At 41.5% G+C, this 17,301-nt stretch overlaps 1 protein-coding gene across 2 annotated transcripts; it reads left to right on the forward strand.

Moving 5' to 3' along the window:
• Positions 1-7,001: 7,001 nt before the first annotated feature.
• Positions 7,002-16,754, forward strand: LOC311150609 (nicastrin-like). Of its 2 annotated transcripts, XR_014615124.1 has the most exons (18): positions 7,002-7,141; positions 9,803-9,904; positions 10,041-10,164; positions 10,320-10,435; positions 10,538-10,683; positions 10,855-10,999; positions 11,102-11,214; positions 11,456-11,608; positions 11,745-11,849; positions 11,967-12,044; positions 12,342-12,511; positions 12,630-12,732; positions 12,856-12,954; positions 13,163-13,250; positions 13,423-13,589; positions 13,727-13,939; positions 14,147-14,688; positions 16,232-16,754. XR_014615124.1 is itself a non-coding variant. In XM_084188094.1 (17 exons), the coding sequence occupies exons 1-17, from the start codon at positions 7,087-7,089 to the stop codon at positions 14,267-14,269; spliced, it is 2,100 nt and encodes a 699-aa protein (XP_084044220.1). In that variant the 5' UTR covers positions 7,002-7,086; the 3' UTR covers positions 14,270-14,887. The 2 variants fall into 2 exon arrangements, 1 of the variants encoding a protein (XP_084044220.1); XM_084188094.1 differs by lacking the exon at positions 16,232-16,754 and having other exon boundaries at positions 14,147-14,887.
• Positions 16,755-17,301: the final 547 nt, after the last annotated feature.

Consider the following 17,301-nt stretch of genomic DNA (forward strand, 5'->3'; position numbering starts at 1 on the left):
AAATATTTAACAACGGTCGCAAACTTGTAACTTGACATTTGAATACATTCAATAAGATTTGCAAGTATAATTTATTTTCAGAATGATTTCAAAGCCATTTACAAGTATGAATATTCTGCTGTGAATCAAAAATAGTGTTATTTGCGCTCTGGGGGTAGGACCTTTTACTCCTGACCAATCAGTTCCCGCTACCAAAAACACAACCGTCTAACCATTGGCTGGATTGATCCATCAATCAAATCTCAGAGTTGTAGCTCCCTACATTAGCAAGAGAGGATGAGGTAAATGAAACCAAAACGATCTACTTGAAAGTAATAATCGATTTTGTTTTATTTGTAAAAAGGCATGACAGTAGTTTGCTTATCATGTGAACTACAATGGTACATTTCAGACAAACTCCAGACCAACCATTGCATTGACAGCCGCTATTGCATTAGCTAGCAGTGATGGTGGGAGTTAGCTAGCTTTCCCCCAGTAGTTTTAATTTAGCCAGCTTTCTAAATGGCATTTATAAATCAACTTAACTAGCAAATATATTTGTTTTCCCCTCGCATCTAAAGCTGCCTGATAAAGCTAGCCAGTTAATATTAAAGCTAGGATGAATGGCAGGGATGTAGCTCAATATCGCAATATCGGCTGTCAATGCAATGGCTGGTCTGGAGTTCGTCTGAAATGTAGCATTATATTTGACATGTTAAGTAAACTACTGTCATGCTTTTTCACAAACAAATTAAAAATAAAACACAGATAAGAGACGATTACCTTCAAGTAGATCGTTTTGGTTTAATTTACCTCCTCTCTTGTTAATGTGGGAGGTACTTCCTGAGATTTGATTTGATTTGGTGGTCCTCTGTAGCTCAGCTGGTAGAGCACGGCGCTTGTAACGCCAAGGTAGTGGGTTCGATCCCCGGGACCACCCATACACAAAAAAATGTATGCACGCATGACTGTAAGTCGCTTTGGATAAAAGCGTCTGCTAAATGGCATATTATTATTTATTATTATTAACAAACATTACAGGCAAGGGCTAGGTAGTTGTGGTTTTGGCAGAGGGAACTGATTGGTTAGGAGTAAAATGTCCTGCCCCCAGAGCACAAATCACATTTTTACTTGCGAATATCTTTCTACAAACTTAAACTTTTTACAAGCGTATTTATCTCTTGGTAACGTGACAGAACTCCAAGCACGTGCAGATTCAAAATCTTCACGTGTATTTTTGATTCACAGCAGAACATTCATACTCGTAAATGGACTTGTATTAATTCAGAAAATAAAATTATACTTGCAAATCTTATGATTGTATTCAAATGTCAAGATACAAGTTTGCTACCATTAAATATTTAACACATAATACAAGCTTAAATGACACATTAGCGAAGCCTACTTGCAACCACGAATCTCAATGTGCAACCACGAAACTCAAAATACAAACTCACGTATTTATGTAAACGACACGGGTAAGGTTCAAACACAGATAGTGAGCGTTCTCAAAGAAAACTATATCAGAAAACAGCAGCAAGCGTCAATACAGGAAAAAGAAACCATCGCATAGAAGCAGCAGCACAATGAGTGAGCGGACCCGTTCAGTTTAAATACTCCGCCACAGTGGTCGCGTCATTATACACATAAAACCTAGCGGTGAAATGTTTCCAATCGTCTTTCCACCATTCATTTTTCAAACACTTCAAATTAAGTATCTGTTAAGTGTAGGCTTACCTTGGCGTGACGTTTTGATAGCCGTGTAATTCTCTCTCGGACAAGGTGAGTTTTATCAATATATTCGTCTCAATTTACTCTAAAAAAATGTAAACGCTAATTAGCAACTGAGAAGACCTCATCAAGACTACAAATTCCTGCAGGAAGCTTCTGCCAGCTTCCCTAGCCAACACTGTCAGCTACAATTCACCAGCGCGATCAGAGACCTGTACCCAATCCATGATGAATCCATGTGTTCTATTGAAATTAATTGAATAAAGTGTTGAACTTCTTCCGTCCCCGTTCTCTGGCTTAATTAGCCGCTGACGACGCTTTAGCTAGCTAGTTAACAGATCAGTAGATACAAAAATAATGTTGTATTACTTAGCCTAGATAAGTGTTTGTACAGGATGTCGACTTAGGTGTCTATTTCAGACCTTACGGTATTTTTCAAGGATGAGCGTTAAAAGGGGAGAATACCACTATGTCTGGCCATGTGGAGAAATGCAGCTATAGTGAGGGGCAATTTACTGGTTTGGTCAGGGCCAGCATGAGGGATAAAGTTTGTCCTGTGTCGGTGAGTGTAGCTATTAAGTTAAGTTTGAGCATCTTATCAATACAATGTTTTCTATACAGCTGTCAACATTCTACAAGGAAAGAGGCACTTAATCAATTATATAATCATTAACCAGATTACCAGATTTAGATGAGTGATAACTCAGTTCTAGAATGTTGTCATTGATGAGAATGAATAAAAATTGTATTGACATTCAGAATTGACTTTGTTTAGACAGCCAGCCTGTATCCAGTATTGTAGTTGCATGACCAGAGACAAATCTTCAAAGGCACAGTATTTATGTATTCGGAGGGGTTCATGCATTCACACAGTCTTGATTTATAGGATCCTTCCCACTATATGATTGATATGTCAAGTGATAAAATCCCAAGTTATCAATTCAAAGTTTAGGGAAAAATTGCACTTGTGAAAATGACAGTTTATTAAATATTCTACAGCTGCAATGTCATCAATCAAATCAAACTTTACTTATATAGCACATTTCTTACAACCAATGCATTTCAAGGTGTTCAAAGTCATGTATTGAAAGGCATGTGGCACTTAACATCCTTCCTCTTGGCAGGTCTCTATAGGTGACCAGGGGATTCTCTACCACATGTGAATGCTTCCGTGGAGCTCATCAGTGTAACCATGCAGCCCATTTTGGCAGTCCACAATATCGGCCGTAAGGATGTGGAATATGAGTGCGGGAAGCCAGCCGTGCCCAACCAGGTGCAGTCAGTGGAGGACCTGTACCTGGCCAAGGACTACAACCCTCTGTCCCAAGAGCCCACAGAGGAGTATCTTCAGTGGCTAAGGAACCATCTCCAGGGCAGGTTCAGTGGAATGGCATGTCTCCTTGAACCTGAGCCAGAACAACCGCTACCCTCCCTGTCATCCCTGTCTGTACCGGATATTGTTAAGAAACAAGGGCATCAGGGGCATCCTGGCTGGCATGACGCTGTTGGTAGAGCATGGCGTTTGCCATGCCAGGGTTGTGGGTTCGATTCCCACGGGGGGCCAGTATAAAAAAAATAATGTATGCACTCACTAACTGTAAGTTGCTCTGGATAAGAGCGTCTGCTAAATGACTAAAATGAATGACGGGTCACCACTGGTTCATTGTACAGTCAAGTACTGAGAGAGAGAGCCTACATGAAGTTGGTTCCTGTTTCAGTCACGTCTTTGGTCACATTCGCATGGGTCAAACAAGAACACCCTAATGATTGGTTGACAGAGCCTCCCACAATGCAGGTGATGGCTGCAGGATGAAGTTGTGCTGCGTTCAAAACAACTGGAAACTTGGAAATCTCAGACTTTAGTGCATTCAAGACAACTGGGAACTCTGGAAAAAACGAGCTACGACTGGGAAAAACAGTTTTGAACGGTCATCTAACTCAGAATTCCAAGTTGGAAACTCTGGCATCTTTCTAGAGCTCCAACTTTCCAACCTGAAGATCACTGACTTCATGATAATAATAAAAAATTGGAGTTCCTAGTTGTCTTGAAAGCACCTTTGGTGAAGAGCAACTGCAGAAACTTGCAGTCGACTGCATTCAAAACTTCATGCAGTCCATGTAGGCGCAAGTTGGAAAATGTTTAACCCCATAATGCAACACACTTTGAAAGACTTGACAATGGTGATCCGCTCGAACGCGGCCATTGATTAATGGGTGTTCCTCTGCCCAGGCGTTGCTGATGCCAGCCAGATCTTAAAACGCCTGGATAGGTATTTTACGTATCAGCTAACCACATATGTTATAGCAATCTGTCAGTTGATGACACAGTTGATGATGTGCTGGGGAACGAGACTTTAATGTATGAGGGAGTTATTTTAAGCAGGCTGGATTGAATCGGGCAAAGGCCCTTCATGTCATTGGGCGAAAGCGGAGCGGGAGGAGCACCCTTTTCAAATAGAGCAGTAATCTGCACCGCTCTGTCATGTTGTCAACAAGGCAGCATAGTGCGTCGTCCAGAAACATACAATTTTCAAACTAGTTTTCATTGGGAAGGCAGATAAAGCGTTTTTATCAAAAGCAATCACTTTTGCATGGGAAAACAAAGAATCCTAACTACACGTGCGTAATTACATCACTTTTGTTTTGAGCAGACTTTGCCGTTGGACAGAGCGGGGCACCGCACCTGGCTCAGGCCCGGGAGGCAACCCGGTTCCAAATCGAATGCGATCAACTTTCAGCCGGTGCAAAACACGCCTGGGCGAGATTAATGAATCCCCTCTGAGAAACTGCTTTATCAAGGTGTGTCTGTTTCATAGAGATTGATAGAGGCCTCTAGTAGCCAAAAATAAGTTTTAGCATGGGCAGCACCATTGAGGGTTTCCACCATTTTAAAGTAGTTAACTGGGTGCAGAATATGTGAGCGGAGCTGGAGCGGAGCGTGCCCAATTTCACTGGAGCGCTGAGTTTCTCGGCCTTCTCGTACGCTCCAATTTCGCTCCAGTAGCGCTCAATTCACGAACTCAGGGCATGCCCGGCCCAGCATGCATTTGTAGACTACTTGTGTGCTGCTATAGCCCCTTGCTTTAGTTACTGTCATGGAGTACGCTAAATATTTTCATAAAGAAACTGATAAAACACACAGGTGCAAAATCAAGGTGACTTACAAAGATGAGGACCAAGAGCAAGAGAGGGAGTGCGGTGATGTAATGTCCACAACTAAATCATTGTGGAATCTGAAAAGACACATATCCCGAAAGCATGATGGTGTAGGCCTACTTACTATGTGCACATGCTAAAAGAAAGGAACGAGGTGGGTAGATAACTAAGTGTGTCATTGTAGCAAACTATAAATCAGATCTCTTAAAAGTTTCGTTCATTTTTGTTATATTATTTATACAGTAGGCCATACTTTCTGCCCAATAGGCCTGGCATATTCCCACTTTCAAGGAGCTTTCTATTTTGATTGGGTTATTTAGCCTAAAAACCTTTAGGACTACCTAATTGAAAAATTAAAAAAACAACTGCATCTCTGCCCAGCCTGGCAAGATTGGCCAAAAGGGTGTTTAGCATCCCCAGTGGCTCTACAAGCGCAGAGAGGATATTCTCCGCTGCTGGCCTGCTCTCCAGGCACCATCACATGAGCTTGAAGCCACAGACTGGCCAAACTTGTGTTTCTAAAAATGAATTCAAAGGCACCGTGGACTGAGCCTAAAAAGCCATTTTCCGTTTAATTTGTATTTAATTCTAAGTAAGTAAAATGTTGTTTAAATGCTGAGCGCTTAATGTCCCTACCAGTCTATTGTGTCGCACTTACAAATGATTCATAATGTATTTCTTTGTAGGCTATATCCTTGAAATAATTGAAATAATAAAGCCTAAATAATTAATTTTTGTTCCTTTAGGCTCCCTGTCTACATAGCCACGGGAAGTAGGGGTGCTGGAAAAATCATTACATTTTTAAAAAATATTTATTTTTGTTTTGTTTTTTTAAAACAATATTTTTTTCACTAAAGTAGTTCACTGGGCCTTTAATAGTCCTGTATTAGCAGACCAATATCGCCTTCTGAAGCTTGGACAAAAACTCTACTTCCCCCAGCTATGCCTGTCTGGCTCCTGACCTATTTAGAGTGTTTATATGCTGTTTAATATGACATATAGCCTATTTGAAATGATGAGCTCTTCTTACATTCACCTTTTCATGTTTATTAAAATACTTTTCATTCAAATCATATGGTTTTGTTTCAATACTTCAAAACCAAACGGTAGGTCCAGGTAGTCACAAAATAGATGGGTGTTGGTTAAATTGTGATTTTAATGAATGGAGCGAATTAGGAGCTGCAGTTTTTTCTCCTGTGAGGCAGAAAGGTTTTTAGCTGGAGTGGTTGGAAAGTATGGAGGACTAAAAGTGCCACAATTAAATAAATAAATACACCATTAAATAATTACTTAAATGTGTCATTAATTAATTCAAATTAGAATTAAATACATAAATGTGTAATTAAATGTATCATTAATTAATTCAAATACCGATTCATTTTATGTAAAATACATATATAATTATTTCACTATTTACATTTACATTTCATGATCCTGCATTGCAGTGATTCATGAATTACTTAAAACTGTCAAACTGACCCATCAAAGTCAGTGGGCGGGGCTAACGCGAATCTAGTCTGATCCATTGCTTTGGTCTGAAGTAGAGTAGGCCAACCTGGATAGAGACAATGGAGGATCTCCGTGAACTTTCCAGGGAGTTGGTTAGAGACATTTTAAACTTAGCAGAGGATGTAGAAGCAGGACCTGCTGACATTATCCGGAATTGATTTGTCTTGGCTTGATGCAGAGGGTAACCAATCAGGCGTTAGGTTCCGCCTACCAACTTTTGATGGGTCAGTTTGACAGTTTTAAGTAATTCAGGAAGCACTCCAACGCAGGACCATGAAATGTAAATGTAAATAGTGAAATTATTATATATGTATTTTACATAAAATGAATCGGTATTTGAATTAATTAATGACACATTTAATAACACATTTATGTATTTAATTCTAATTTTAATTAATTAATGACACATTTAAGTAATTATTTAATGGTGTATTTATTTATTTAATTGTGGCACTTTTAGTCCTCCATAGGAAAGGACCTGAAGGTGCTTCATTAGCGGTTCAACTCTGCTCACATACTTTGACTGGGTGAGATTTCTATCGCTGCCCATGCTGTCAAAGAGGCTATAATGGCTATAAAGATGAGTCCTCTATCTATCTCTATGTAATGTTTTCGCTCCCATTTTGATGAGGTTTTGCGATATCGGAACCAAGAACAAGTTTTACTGCTGCACTTCCTGTGTTTTTACCTGTTCTTTATGAAACCAGGAAGATGGTTTTGGAATCGTCGAAATGGCTTATGTTCTTAGTTTGTTGGCATTTCAAAAGTAAGAATACCTTTCATTTATAACGTTAATACTAGCTACATGCTTTCACTTACCTATATCTTATTACCGTTTTAGTTTGGCTGAGCAAGCTACAACCTCTTTGTTGGGGCATTGGCTTTATTGTAACTCAGCTAAAGTTATAGCCCAATTATTTAGCCAACGATGTTGCTGGCAGTGAGGTCCTATAGATAATGCTTTATAATTTCACCCACGACAAACCGAATTATGTAGCAAGCTCTTTGAAGTCCCGTATGCGATGCACTTAGCTAGATAGATAGCTAGGTTAGCCAGCTGGCTAGCTAGCAAACTTGAGAAACTGATACTTACTGTTGCTGCTAGTCACAACAACTTGAGTCAGCCTCAGCGTAAGCTCAAGGCAAGCAGTGGGTGGGCGGCTATACAGGCATTATATACTGAACAAAAATATAAATGCAACATGCAATAATTTCAACGATTTTACTGAGTTACAGTTCATATACGGAAATCAGTCAATTGAAATAAATAAATTAGGCCCTAATCTATGAATTTCACATGACTGGGCAGGGGCGCAGCCATGGGTGGGCATAGGTTTTCCCCCAAAAGGGATTTATTACAGACATTTTACATTTACATTTTAGTCATTTAGCAGACGCTCTTATCCAGAGCGACTTATATATACATTATATATATATATATATATATATATTTTTTTTCATACTGCCCCCCCCTCCACGTGGGAATCGAACCCACAACCCTGGCGTTGCAAACGCCATGCTCTACCAACATCCCCTGCCGGCCATTCCCTCTCCTACCCTGGACGACGCTGGGCCAATTGTGCGCCGCCCCATGGGTCTCCCGGTCGCGGCCGGGAGACCCAGAAATACTCCTCAGCTACAGAAATACTCCTCAGTTTCATCAGCTGTCTGGGTGACTGGTCTCAGATTATCCCGCAGGTGAAGAAGCTGGATGTGGAGGTCCTGGGCTGGCGTGGTTACGCTAGGCTGGACAATAGAATGAGTCAAAATTCACCCAAGGCTGAAAAACGGGAATAGAACGTTGGCTAAGCTGGAAAACTAGCGCGAGCCCATAGCAAATGAATTGAATCGAACATTCGCAGAGCCTATTTTGACTGGAATTATGCTTAGAAATTCAATTTTGCCTAAATGGCACCAAAACATGTATACCTTTTCAATTTACCACTACAATCTGTTCTTAGGACGAAACTGAAAAATAACATATTGTGTAGAAAGTAAACATCCACACCTCGATGGTGTCAACTGTGCATATGTCTGCATAACGAGGAAGTAGGAAACAAATGGCAACTTCTGACTATTTCTGGTCTAGTGATCGATGACAACGGAGTACGCTGCCCAGCCTTACATAATTAGAAAGAGAAGATTGTCGTGATTAAAATGGTGTCCTACTTGAAAAAATCTAAATGTGCACATTGCGAGATATTTGGCGAAATATACCAGCATGCCTCTCCATAGGAAAACAATGGGGGGAGTTCAGCGTTCCAAGGGCAAAAAGTATTTAGGGGTTAGCGTTTGACGACAACTGAGTACGCTGCCCAGCTTTACATAATTGAAATGGTGCCCGACTTTAAAAAATCGAAATATACACAATGGGACGACCTCAGAGTTCCATGAGTAATTTTATGTTGTTGTTGACGTTTTAACTACCAGCAATTGGTTCAACCTGGGCAGGTCTCATTGCCAACAATAGCGAATCAGGCATTGTGACGTAGAACAATGGGCTGGGAATAAAACATTCGGAAGGCGAGTTGGTGTCACGGTGCTCAATGGAACTAATTGGAGCTGGCAGGGTGAAAAATACCCTGAAATAAGGCCTGTTTTTTCGTGATTACTTCAAAACTACGGCAAGCAGCTGGGACATATGGTAATATTATGAAACTGGGCTCCACGGCGGATGCAATGAACTAGTTTTTATCAGAAAAAAGCGTTGTTAAAAATGTTGTGTCCAGCCTAGTTACACGTGGTCTGCGATTGTGAGGCCGGTTGGAAGTACTGCCAAATTCTCTAAAATGAAGTTGGAGGCAGCATATGGTAGAGAAATGAACATTCAATTCTCTGGCAACAGCTCTGGGGGACATTCCTGCAGTCAGCATGTCAATTGCACGCTCCCTCAAACCTTGAGACTTCTGTGGCATTGTGTTGTGTGACACAACTGCACATTTTAGGGTGGCATTTTATTGTCCCCAGCACAAGGTGCACTTTTGTAATGATCATGATGTTTAATCAGCGTTTTGATATGCCACACCTGTCAAGTGGATGGATTATCCTGGCAAAGGGAGAAATGCTCACTAACAGGGATGTAAACAAATTTGTGTGCAAAATGTGAGAGAAATATGGGACCAACACTTTACATGTTGCGTTTATATTTTTGTTCAGTATATGTAGGCTTTAGGGTGACTCAGGATGAAAGAACATTGGACGTGTATATAATGTTGACATTCTATTTATATATCTACTACTGTACAAAAAAAAAATGTTGTGCTTATTGGCAGTTACTGCATTAATTGATAGGAACTATGAACATAAGCATTTCGCTGCTAAACTGTGTACCGACCAATAACATTTGATTTGGTTTGGTGTCTTGGGAATACATCATTACAGAAACTGGCCACTTCAATTCAATTGTATTTCTCCTTTTGTCTTTCAGATGTGAGTTGTAACTCTGTTGCGCAGAAGATTTATGTCGAGCTGAATAACACTGTACCATGCGTCCGACTGCTCAATGCTACACATCAGATTGGTTGCCAGTGTGAGTGACATGACCCACACACTCTGCTCGGTACAATACTGTGCTCTGTGTCCTTGCTGTATTTTTGTAATGCTGGAATACAAACTGTTGAACATTTGCATATTAAGACAAGCATTTTTTCTATCCTGTGTCTCAGCCTCGATATCAGGTGATACAGGGGTGATCCATGTCTTGGAGTCTGAGGCAGATCTGGAATGGCCTTTGAGCAAAGGACCCAATCCTCCTTATATGGTCCTGTTGGAGTCATCCCTCTTCACCAGGTAGGCTACACACAGCCAAAAACAGTCAACTCCATCTCCATTCACCTCCAGAACAAAGTTGGAACACACTCACTGTGACTATTGTTCAGCACCACAATGATATGATCTATATCCTAGTAGCCCCGTCATACTCAAACATTGTCTTCATTTTACAGGTCCATCATGATGAAGATGAAGAATGCCTCCAGCAGGGTGGCAGGGGTTGTGGTGGTCCTAAAAACTAGCCCACCAGAGTTCTCGCCACATACGACATGCCCCAATGAGAACACAGGTAGGTGGATCAGATGTTAGGACTCCAGTCCGTCAAAATGACCATATGATCTTTGCTAACCAGCATGCTTTTTGAATGTTGTTTGTTTACTTTTATCCTCAGGTGTATACACGGACACCTATGATCATAATTTGGCGCACTGTAACACGACTGTATGGAACCCTCAGGGGAACGGTCTATCCTATGAGGAATTTGACTTCCCTGTCTTCTCCCTGAAAGAAGACAACGAAACAGAGGTCATCAAACAGGTGAGGAGTCACTTCAAGCAGTCACAACCCAGTCTGGTAAAATCATGTCACTTACTGACAATAAACTGTCTTTATCCAAAGAACAGAGGTGATGTCTTATTCTACAGTATTTCTGTGTATTAAAACAATGTGCTCTTCATTCTGATAAATGTATCCACTCTCTACCTACAGTGCTACTTTGATCATAATCGTGCGGTGAACGGTAGTGGCCTGCAGTACCCTCTGTGTGCCATGCAGCTCTTCTCTCATATGTATGCTGTCACTGACACTGCAACCTGCATTAGACGCAAAAACATCGACTTCAGCAGCTCCCCAGGTATACAAAGATGCATTATTGTGTATGCGTGAATAGTCAATACACACACTGTCATGTAAATCTCACAGACATCTCTCTCGCTCTCTCCCCTCTCTGTCACAGTGATAGTGTGTGACCCTCTTGGTGATTATAATGTGTGGGCTTCCATCCGGCCTTATAACAACACCGCCTTTGGTCACAAGGAGAATGAGAGCGTCGTTATAGCAGCAGCCAGGGTGAGTGACACATTGAGGCCCTGCCTCCCACTGACACATCTTGTCACATGTTCACAGATGTCTAAGCCTTTTGAAATCTGCAAAATAGTAGATACAAGATGAGCCACATTCTAGTGTGTGTTATACACATCCTGAAAAGTGCTTTGGTAATTTGCTCAGTACCATTTCCTTCATGGTTTTTCCTTGTTTGGAGTTTATGGACAATTTACTGGACACTTTGCATCTTTCTCCGTTTTTGTAGCTGGATAGCAGGTCATTTTTCTTGCAGGATTCTACAGGAGCGGAGGGGAGTATCTCAGGGTTTGTCACTCTGCTGGCTGCTGCCCAGGCATTACGTGAAGTCACTCAGGAGGCCCCTCCCACACGGAATATCCTCTTTGCCTTCTTCCAAGGGGTGAGTTCCTTCTGTCTCCCTGAGCAAGTCAATCTGCGGTATGTCAATTATGTGGTCACTTTATCATATAGCAGTATTGTTTAGTGTTGTTGTACTGTATGAGAGAGGATGTTTATAGCTTATTCCTCTCTTTCAGGAAGTATTTGACTACATTGGCAGCTCTCGAATGGTTTACGACATGAAGAATGACAAGTTTGTGATAGACCTGGACAATGTTCACTCAATACTGGAGATTGGACAGGTTAAGACATATGTATATGTTCTCATTGAATACTCAAGCAAACAACAGGCATCAATGAGTAAAACACATGGATATACAATCAACAAATAACGATTCATCTGTTATGTAATGTGTTAGGTAGCCGTGCGCAGTGGCGCCAACCTATTTCTCCACTCAGACCCTGTGTCCAGGAGGAACTACACCGTCAATAACGAGGTAAGGTGGAGTGAAATGCTTCTATTTGTGCCTCTCTTGTCTGGTCCATCCCATCCACCCCTTTTTTCTATATTCTCTTCATTATAATAATAATATAATAATAATATGCCATTTAGCAGACGCTTTTATCCAAAGCGACTTACAGTCATGCGTGCATACATTTTTTGTGTATGGGTGGTCCCGGGGATCGAACCCACTACCTTGGCGTTACAAGCGCCGTGCTCTACCAGCTGAGCTACAGAGGACCACATATGCTCATTCTCAACCCTCTTTTACCAACCTCTTCCTCTGTTTCAGGTTACGAATCTTGTGAACAACTTGCAGTCCTCCACGGCTGGGCTCAACTTCTCATTGGTTGAGGCAGGTTTTTCTCAGCCACTCCCGCCCTCCTCCCTCCAGCGTTTCCTCCGAGCTCGGGCAATTCCAGGGATTGTGCTTGCAGACCATCAAACTGCTTTCAACAACAGGTGAGTGTTTGACTATGGGCCGTCGTTGCTGTTCATTTTTATTACTGCAATCTTTATCTTGCCTGATATTGATTTTATTAGTAGTGAGGAGTGTTCTAGCCTGTTTACCAATGTGCAGGTACTATGAGAGTTTTTACGACAACGCTGCCCACCTGAACCTGACTTATCCATCTAACTTGAGTCCAGAGGAACAGCTAGAGTTTGTTACTGATACTGCAAAGGTATTGTTACCATAGTAAACCCAATGGTGGATTTATTTGTAGTAGTCACAGTTTCCATTACATTGTCCACTGTCTGTTACAATAATATCTCTCGCTCTTCCCTCCCTCACTGTACTCTTTCAGTCTCTTACCGAGGTGGCTACTGCGGTTGCCCGCGCTCTCTACAAGCAGGCTGGGGGAAATGACGCCCAAGTCAACAACATCAACGCAGACCCCAAAATGGTAAGACCCGATGATTGATGACCTGTTCAGCTGTTGTACATGTCAAACTGATCAGTCATACTGTTATAGTCTGTTATTTTCCATGACACTGTCAATGTCTGTTAACATATGTCACTTGTTCATTCTCAACGTCTAACATCTTTTAAAATTCAAGTTTTTGGGACAGTGAGCAGAATTGTTTGACCAGTACTATGCATCTCTCTCTCAGGTGACCCAGATGCTGTATGGGTTTCTGGTTAGATCCAACAACAGCTGGTTTCAGGCAGTGATGGCCCCAGAACTGAAGGACTTTCTCCGTGAGTTTTAGTCTGATACTTTTTCACAGGGACACACCCTTTGACACTACAGAGGCATTCTGCTACTACCGACGTCGTAAACACACATGCAGATATGGACTAGTCACAGACACATTCACATACATAAAGAAGGTACTTGGGTCTTCATTGCGTTGTGTTTTCTGTCTCTCAGAGCCCAACCCACCGCAGTACTACGTTGGGGTTGCCAGGTCGTCCCATCAGGCAAAGGCACTGACCAGTCTGGTCCAATATCTCCTGGCCAATTTAACGGGAACAGCCACCAACCTCACCCAGAGCCAGTGCCAGAAGCCAGATGAGCTGCCGAACGAGAGCACACATGTAAATGTGCTACTGGATCTGTCCGTCTGTGCTGATGGATAGATGTACAGCTGTTTACAAATAACAAAAATGTGTTTATTTGCACACTGTATTGCTGGAACCCCACCACACTCTGATTCGCTCCTTCTCTCCCTCAGATGTACTCCTATCTCTGGGTTCAGGGCATGGTCCCACCCAACAGCACCCAGAGGGAGTCTTTCTGCGTACGCGCAGCAGTACGCCTGGCCAAGGCAGAGTCCCCTGCCTTCGAGCTGGAGGATTACACTTCCAAAGAATATTCCACGTGGACAGAATCGCAGTGGAAGTTCATCAAAGCTAGAATTTTCCTAGTAGCCAGCCGGGACCTGGAGGTAAAACTGCACTCAATTTTCCCACCGTGATCCATTTGTTTAATCAATTACAGTTTTGTTGTTTACGTTAAAGTAGTTCTGTTTGTGTAAGTAGTAAAATATGTTGATTTTTCTACACGTTTGACTGTATTCATTGGTTGATAGAGTTGATGGTAGAAAAGAATCAAATTATTTACCTTTTCTTTCCTCTTCATTTCTCTCTCATAGGTGCTGACCTTAGGCGTGGGAGTGGCCGTATTGTTCACATCCCTACTGGTGACATACTTTGTCAGTACCAAGGCAGATGTCCTCTTCAGCGACGTCAGGGAACCCGCCAGAGCCGCATACTGATTGCCTCATACTAACCTGTGACCAGCGACCACTACTCTCACAACCAAACAGGACAGACAGCTGTTTTTTTTTTTTTACACATGATAGGTACACAGACAGATAGACAGACAGGTTAGGCGGACCGACAGACAGGTTAGGCAGAACTGGTTGTTTTAACTCCGTGAATGGCCTGATGGACTCACACAGATGAGTTTTAACACATAACTGGATTTGATTGGGCTGGATGGATGTGGACTCACCAGGGTCAGATTGCACTGGTCTGGGTCAGATTGCACTGGTCAGTGTAAAATATGTTCATGTTTCTGTTTTTTTGTTTTATCAAATAATATTTTGTTTACTGTATCATGGGATTAGGCACCCATCACCAAATGGGAGGTGAGTGAGTGTGTGCAAGTGTGTTTGTTGAGGATGCGGTTGTCGTACACTACCGGTCAAAAGTTTTAGAACACCTACTCATTCAAGGGTTTGTCTTTATTTGTACTATTTTCTACATTATATAATAATAGTGAAGACATCAAAACTATGAAATAACACATATGGAATCATGTAGTAAACAAATAAGTGTTAAATAAATCAAAGTATATTTTATATTTGATAATCTTCAAATAGCCACCCTTTGCCTTGACAGCTTTGCACACTCTTGGCATTCTCTCAACCAGCTTCACCTGGAATGCTTTTCCAACAGTCTTGAAGGAGTTCCCACATATGCTGAGCACTTGTTGGCTGCTTTTCCTTCACTCTGCGGTCCGACTCATCCCAAACCATCTCAATTGGGTTGAGGTCGGGGGATTGTGGAGGCCAGGTCTTCTGATGCAGCACTCATCACGCTCCTTCTTGGTAAAATAGCCCTTACACAGTCTGGAGGTGTGTTGGGTCATTGTCCTGTTGAAAAACAAATGATAGTCCCACTAAGCCCAAACCAGATGGGATGGCGTATCGCTGCAGAATGCTGTGGTAGCCATGCTGGTTAAGTGTGCCTTGAATTCTAAATAAATCACAGACAGTGTCACCAGCAAAGCACCATAACACCTCCTCCTCCATGCTTTACGGTGGGAACTACACATGCGGAGATCATCCGTTCACCCACACCGCGTCTCACAAAGACACGGCGGTTGGAACCAAAAATCTCAAATTTGGGCTCCAGACCAAAGGACACATTTCCACAGGTCTAATGTCCATTGCTCGTGTTTCTTGGCCCAAGCAAGTCTCTTCTTCTTATTGGTGTTCTTTAGTAGTGGTTTCTTTGCAGCAATTCGACCATGAAGGCCTGATTCCCACAGTCTCCTCTGAACAGTTGATGGTGAGATGTGTCTGTTGAACTCTGTGAAGCATTTATTTGGGCTGCAATTTCTAATGAACTTATCCTCTGCAGCATTCCTGTGGCGGTCCTCATGAGAGCCAGTTTCATCATAGCGCTTGATGATTTTTGCGACTGCACTTGAAGAAACGTTCAAAGTTCTTGAAATGTTCCGTATTGACTGACCTTCATGTCTTAAAGTAAGGATGGACTGTTGTTTCTCTTTGCTTATTTGAGCTGTTCTTGCCATAATATGGACTCTGTCTTTTACCAAATAGGGCTATCTTCAGTATACCCCCCCCCCTACCTTGTCACAACAAGTGATTGGCTCAAACGCATTAAGAAGGAAAGAAATTCCACAAATTAACTTTTAACAAGGCACACCTGTTAATTGAAATGCATTCCAGGTGACTACCTCATGAAACTGGTTGAGAGAATGCCAAGAGTGTGCAAAGCTGTCATCAAGGCAAAGGGTGGCTATTTGAAGAATCTCAAATATACCAAATATTTTGATTTGTTTAACACTTTTTTGGTTACTACATGATTCCATATGTGTTATTTCATAGTTTTGACATCTTCACTATTATTCTACAATGTAGAAAATAGTAAAAAAAATAAAGAAAAACCCTTGAATGAGTAGGTGTTCTAAAACTTTTGACCGGTAGTGTATGTAGAATAGCTTTCCTTTCTCTTTAGTATACTGATCTGTCATTTCTCAGGAGAATTAAACCGTATGTCGGCAAAATGGATGTGGGTTCTATACTTATGGATGTGGGTACTATACTTAAACATTCGGATATCGAAATAGTATTTTTTTATTTGGGTTGCAGGGGGGGGGGGGGGGGGGGGGTTGTATGTGAAGGGGATCTCTGATTCTGACCAACTGTGGAATAAATGTGATTATTGCCTTGATAACTAAATAAACATCGTCTAGTGTTGCTTCTCTACTATTTTCCGGCATGGTTTTGGTACAGGACATGGTCTAGGACAGGAGAACATACTGCAGTATGCAATTACATATAGTGCCTTCAGAAAGTATTCACACCCCTTGACTTTTTCCACATTTTGTTGTTACAGCCTGAATTTCAAATGGATTAAATATCTTCTTTTTTTTCTTCTTTTTTTTACTGACCTACACAAAATACCCCATAATGTCAAAGGGGAATTATGTTTTTTATACATTTTTACAAATAAATTAAAAATGAAAATCTGAAATGTCTTGAGTCAATAAGTATTCAACCCATTTGTTATGGCAAGCCTAAATAAGTTCAGGAAATGTGCTTAACAAGTCACATAAATTGCATGGACTACCTCATTTCTGTACCCCACACACAATTATCTGTAAGGTCCCTCAGTTGAGCAGTGAATTTCGAATACAGATTCAACTGCAAAGACCAGGGAGGTTTTCCAATGCCTCGCAAAGAAGGGCGCCTATTGATGTGTAAAAATAAATAAACTAGGCATTGAATATCCCGTTGAGCATGGTGAGATAAGGGAGAGAACAGCTTGTTGCTGGGGTGTGTGGGGTCCTTGATGATGAAGCCAAAGCTGACATTAAAACAGTTACAGAGTTTAATGGCTGTGATAGCAGAAAACTGAGGATGGATCAACAACATTGTAGTTACTACACAATGCTAATCTAATTGACAGAGTGAAAAGAAAGGAGCCTGTACAGAATACAAATATTCCAAAACATGCATCCTGTTTGCAACAAGGCACTAAAGTAATACTGCAA

The sequence above is a fragment of the Coregonus lavaretus genome, assembly GCF_964263955.1.
Source record: "Coregonus lavaretus genome assembly, chromosome: 23".
Taxonomy (NCBI): Eukaryota; Metazoa; Chordata; class Actinopteri; order Salmoniformes; family Salmonidae; genus Coregonus; species Coregonus lavaretus.

Coding starts and splice junctions, on each gene's coding strand:
- LOC311150609 (XM_084188094.1), top strand. CDS start 7,087: ATGGTTTTGGAATCGTCGAAATGGCTTATGTTCTTAGTTTGTTGGCAT. Junction 9,905..10,040: donor ACATCAGATTGGTTGCCAGT/GTGAGTGACATG, acceptor CCTGTGTCTCAG/CCTCGATATCAGGTGATACA. Junction 10,436..10,537: donor ATGCCCCAATGAGAACACAG/GTAGGTGGATCA, acceptor TTTTATCCTCAG/GTGTATACACGGACACCTAT.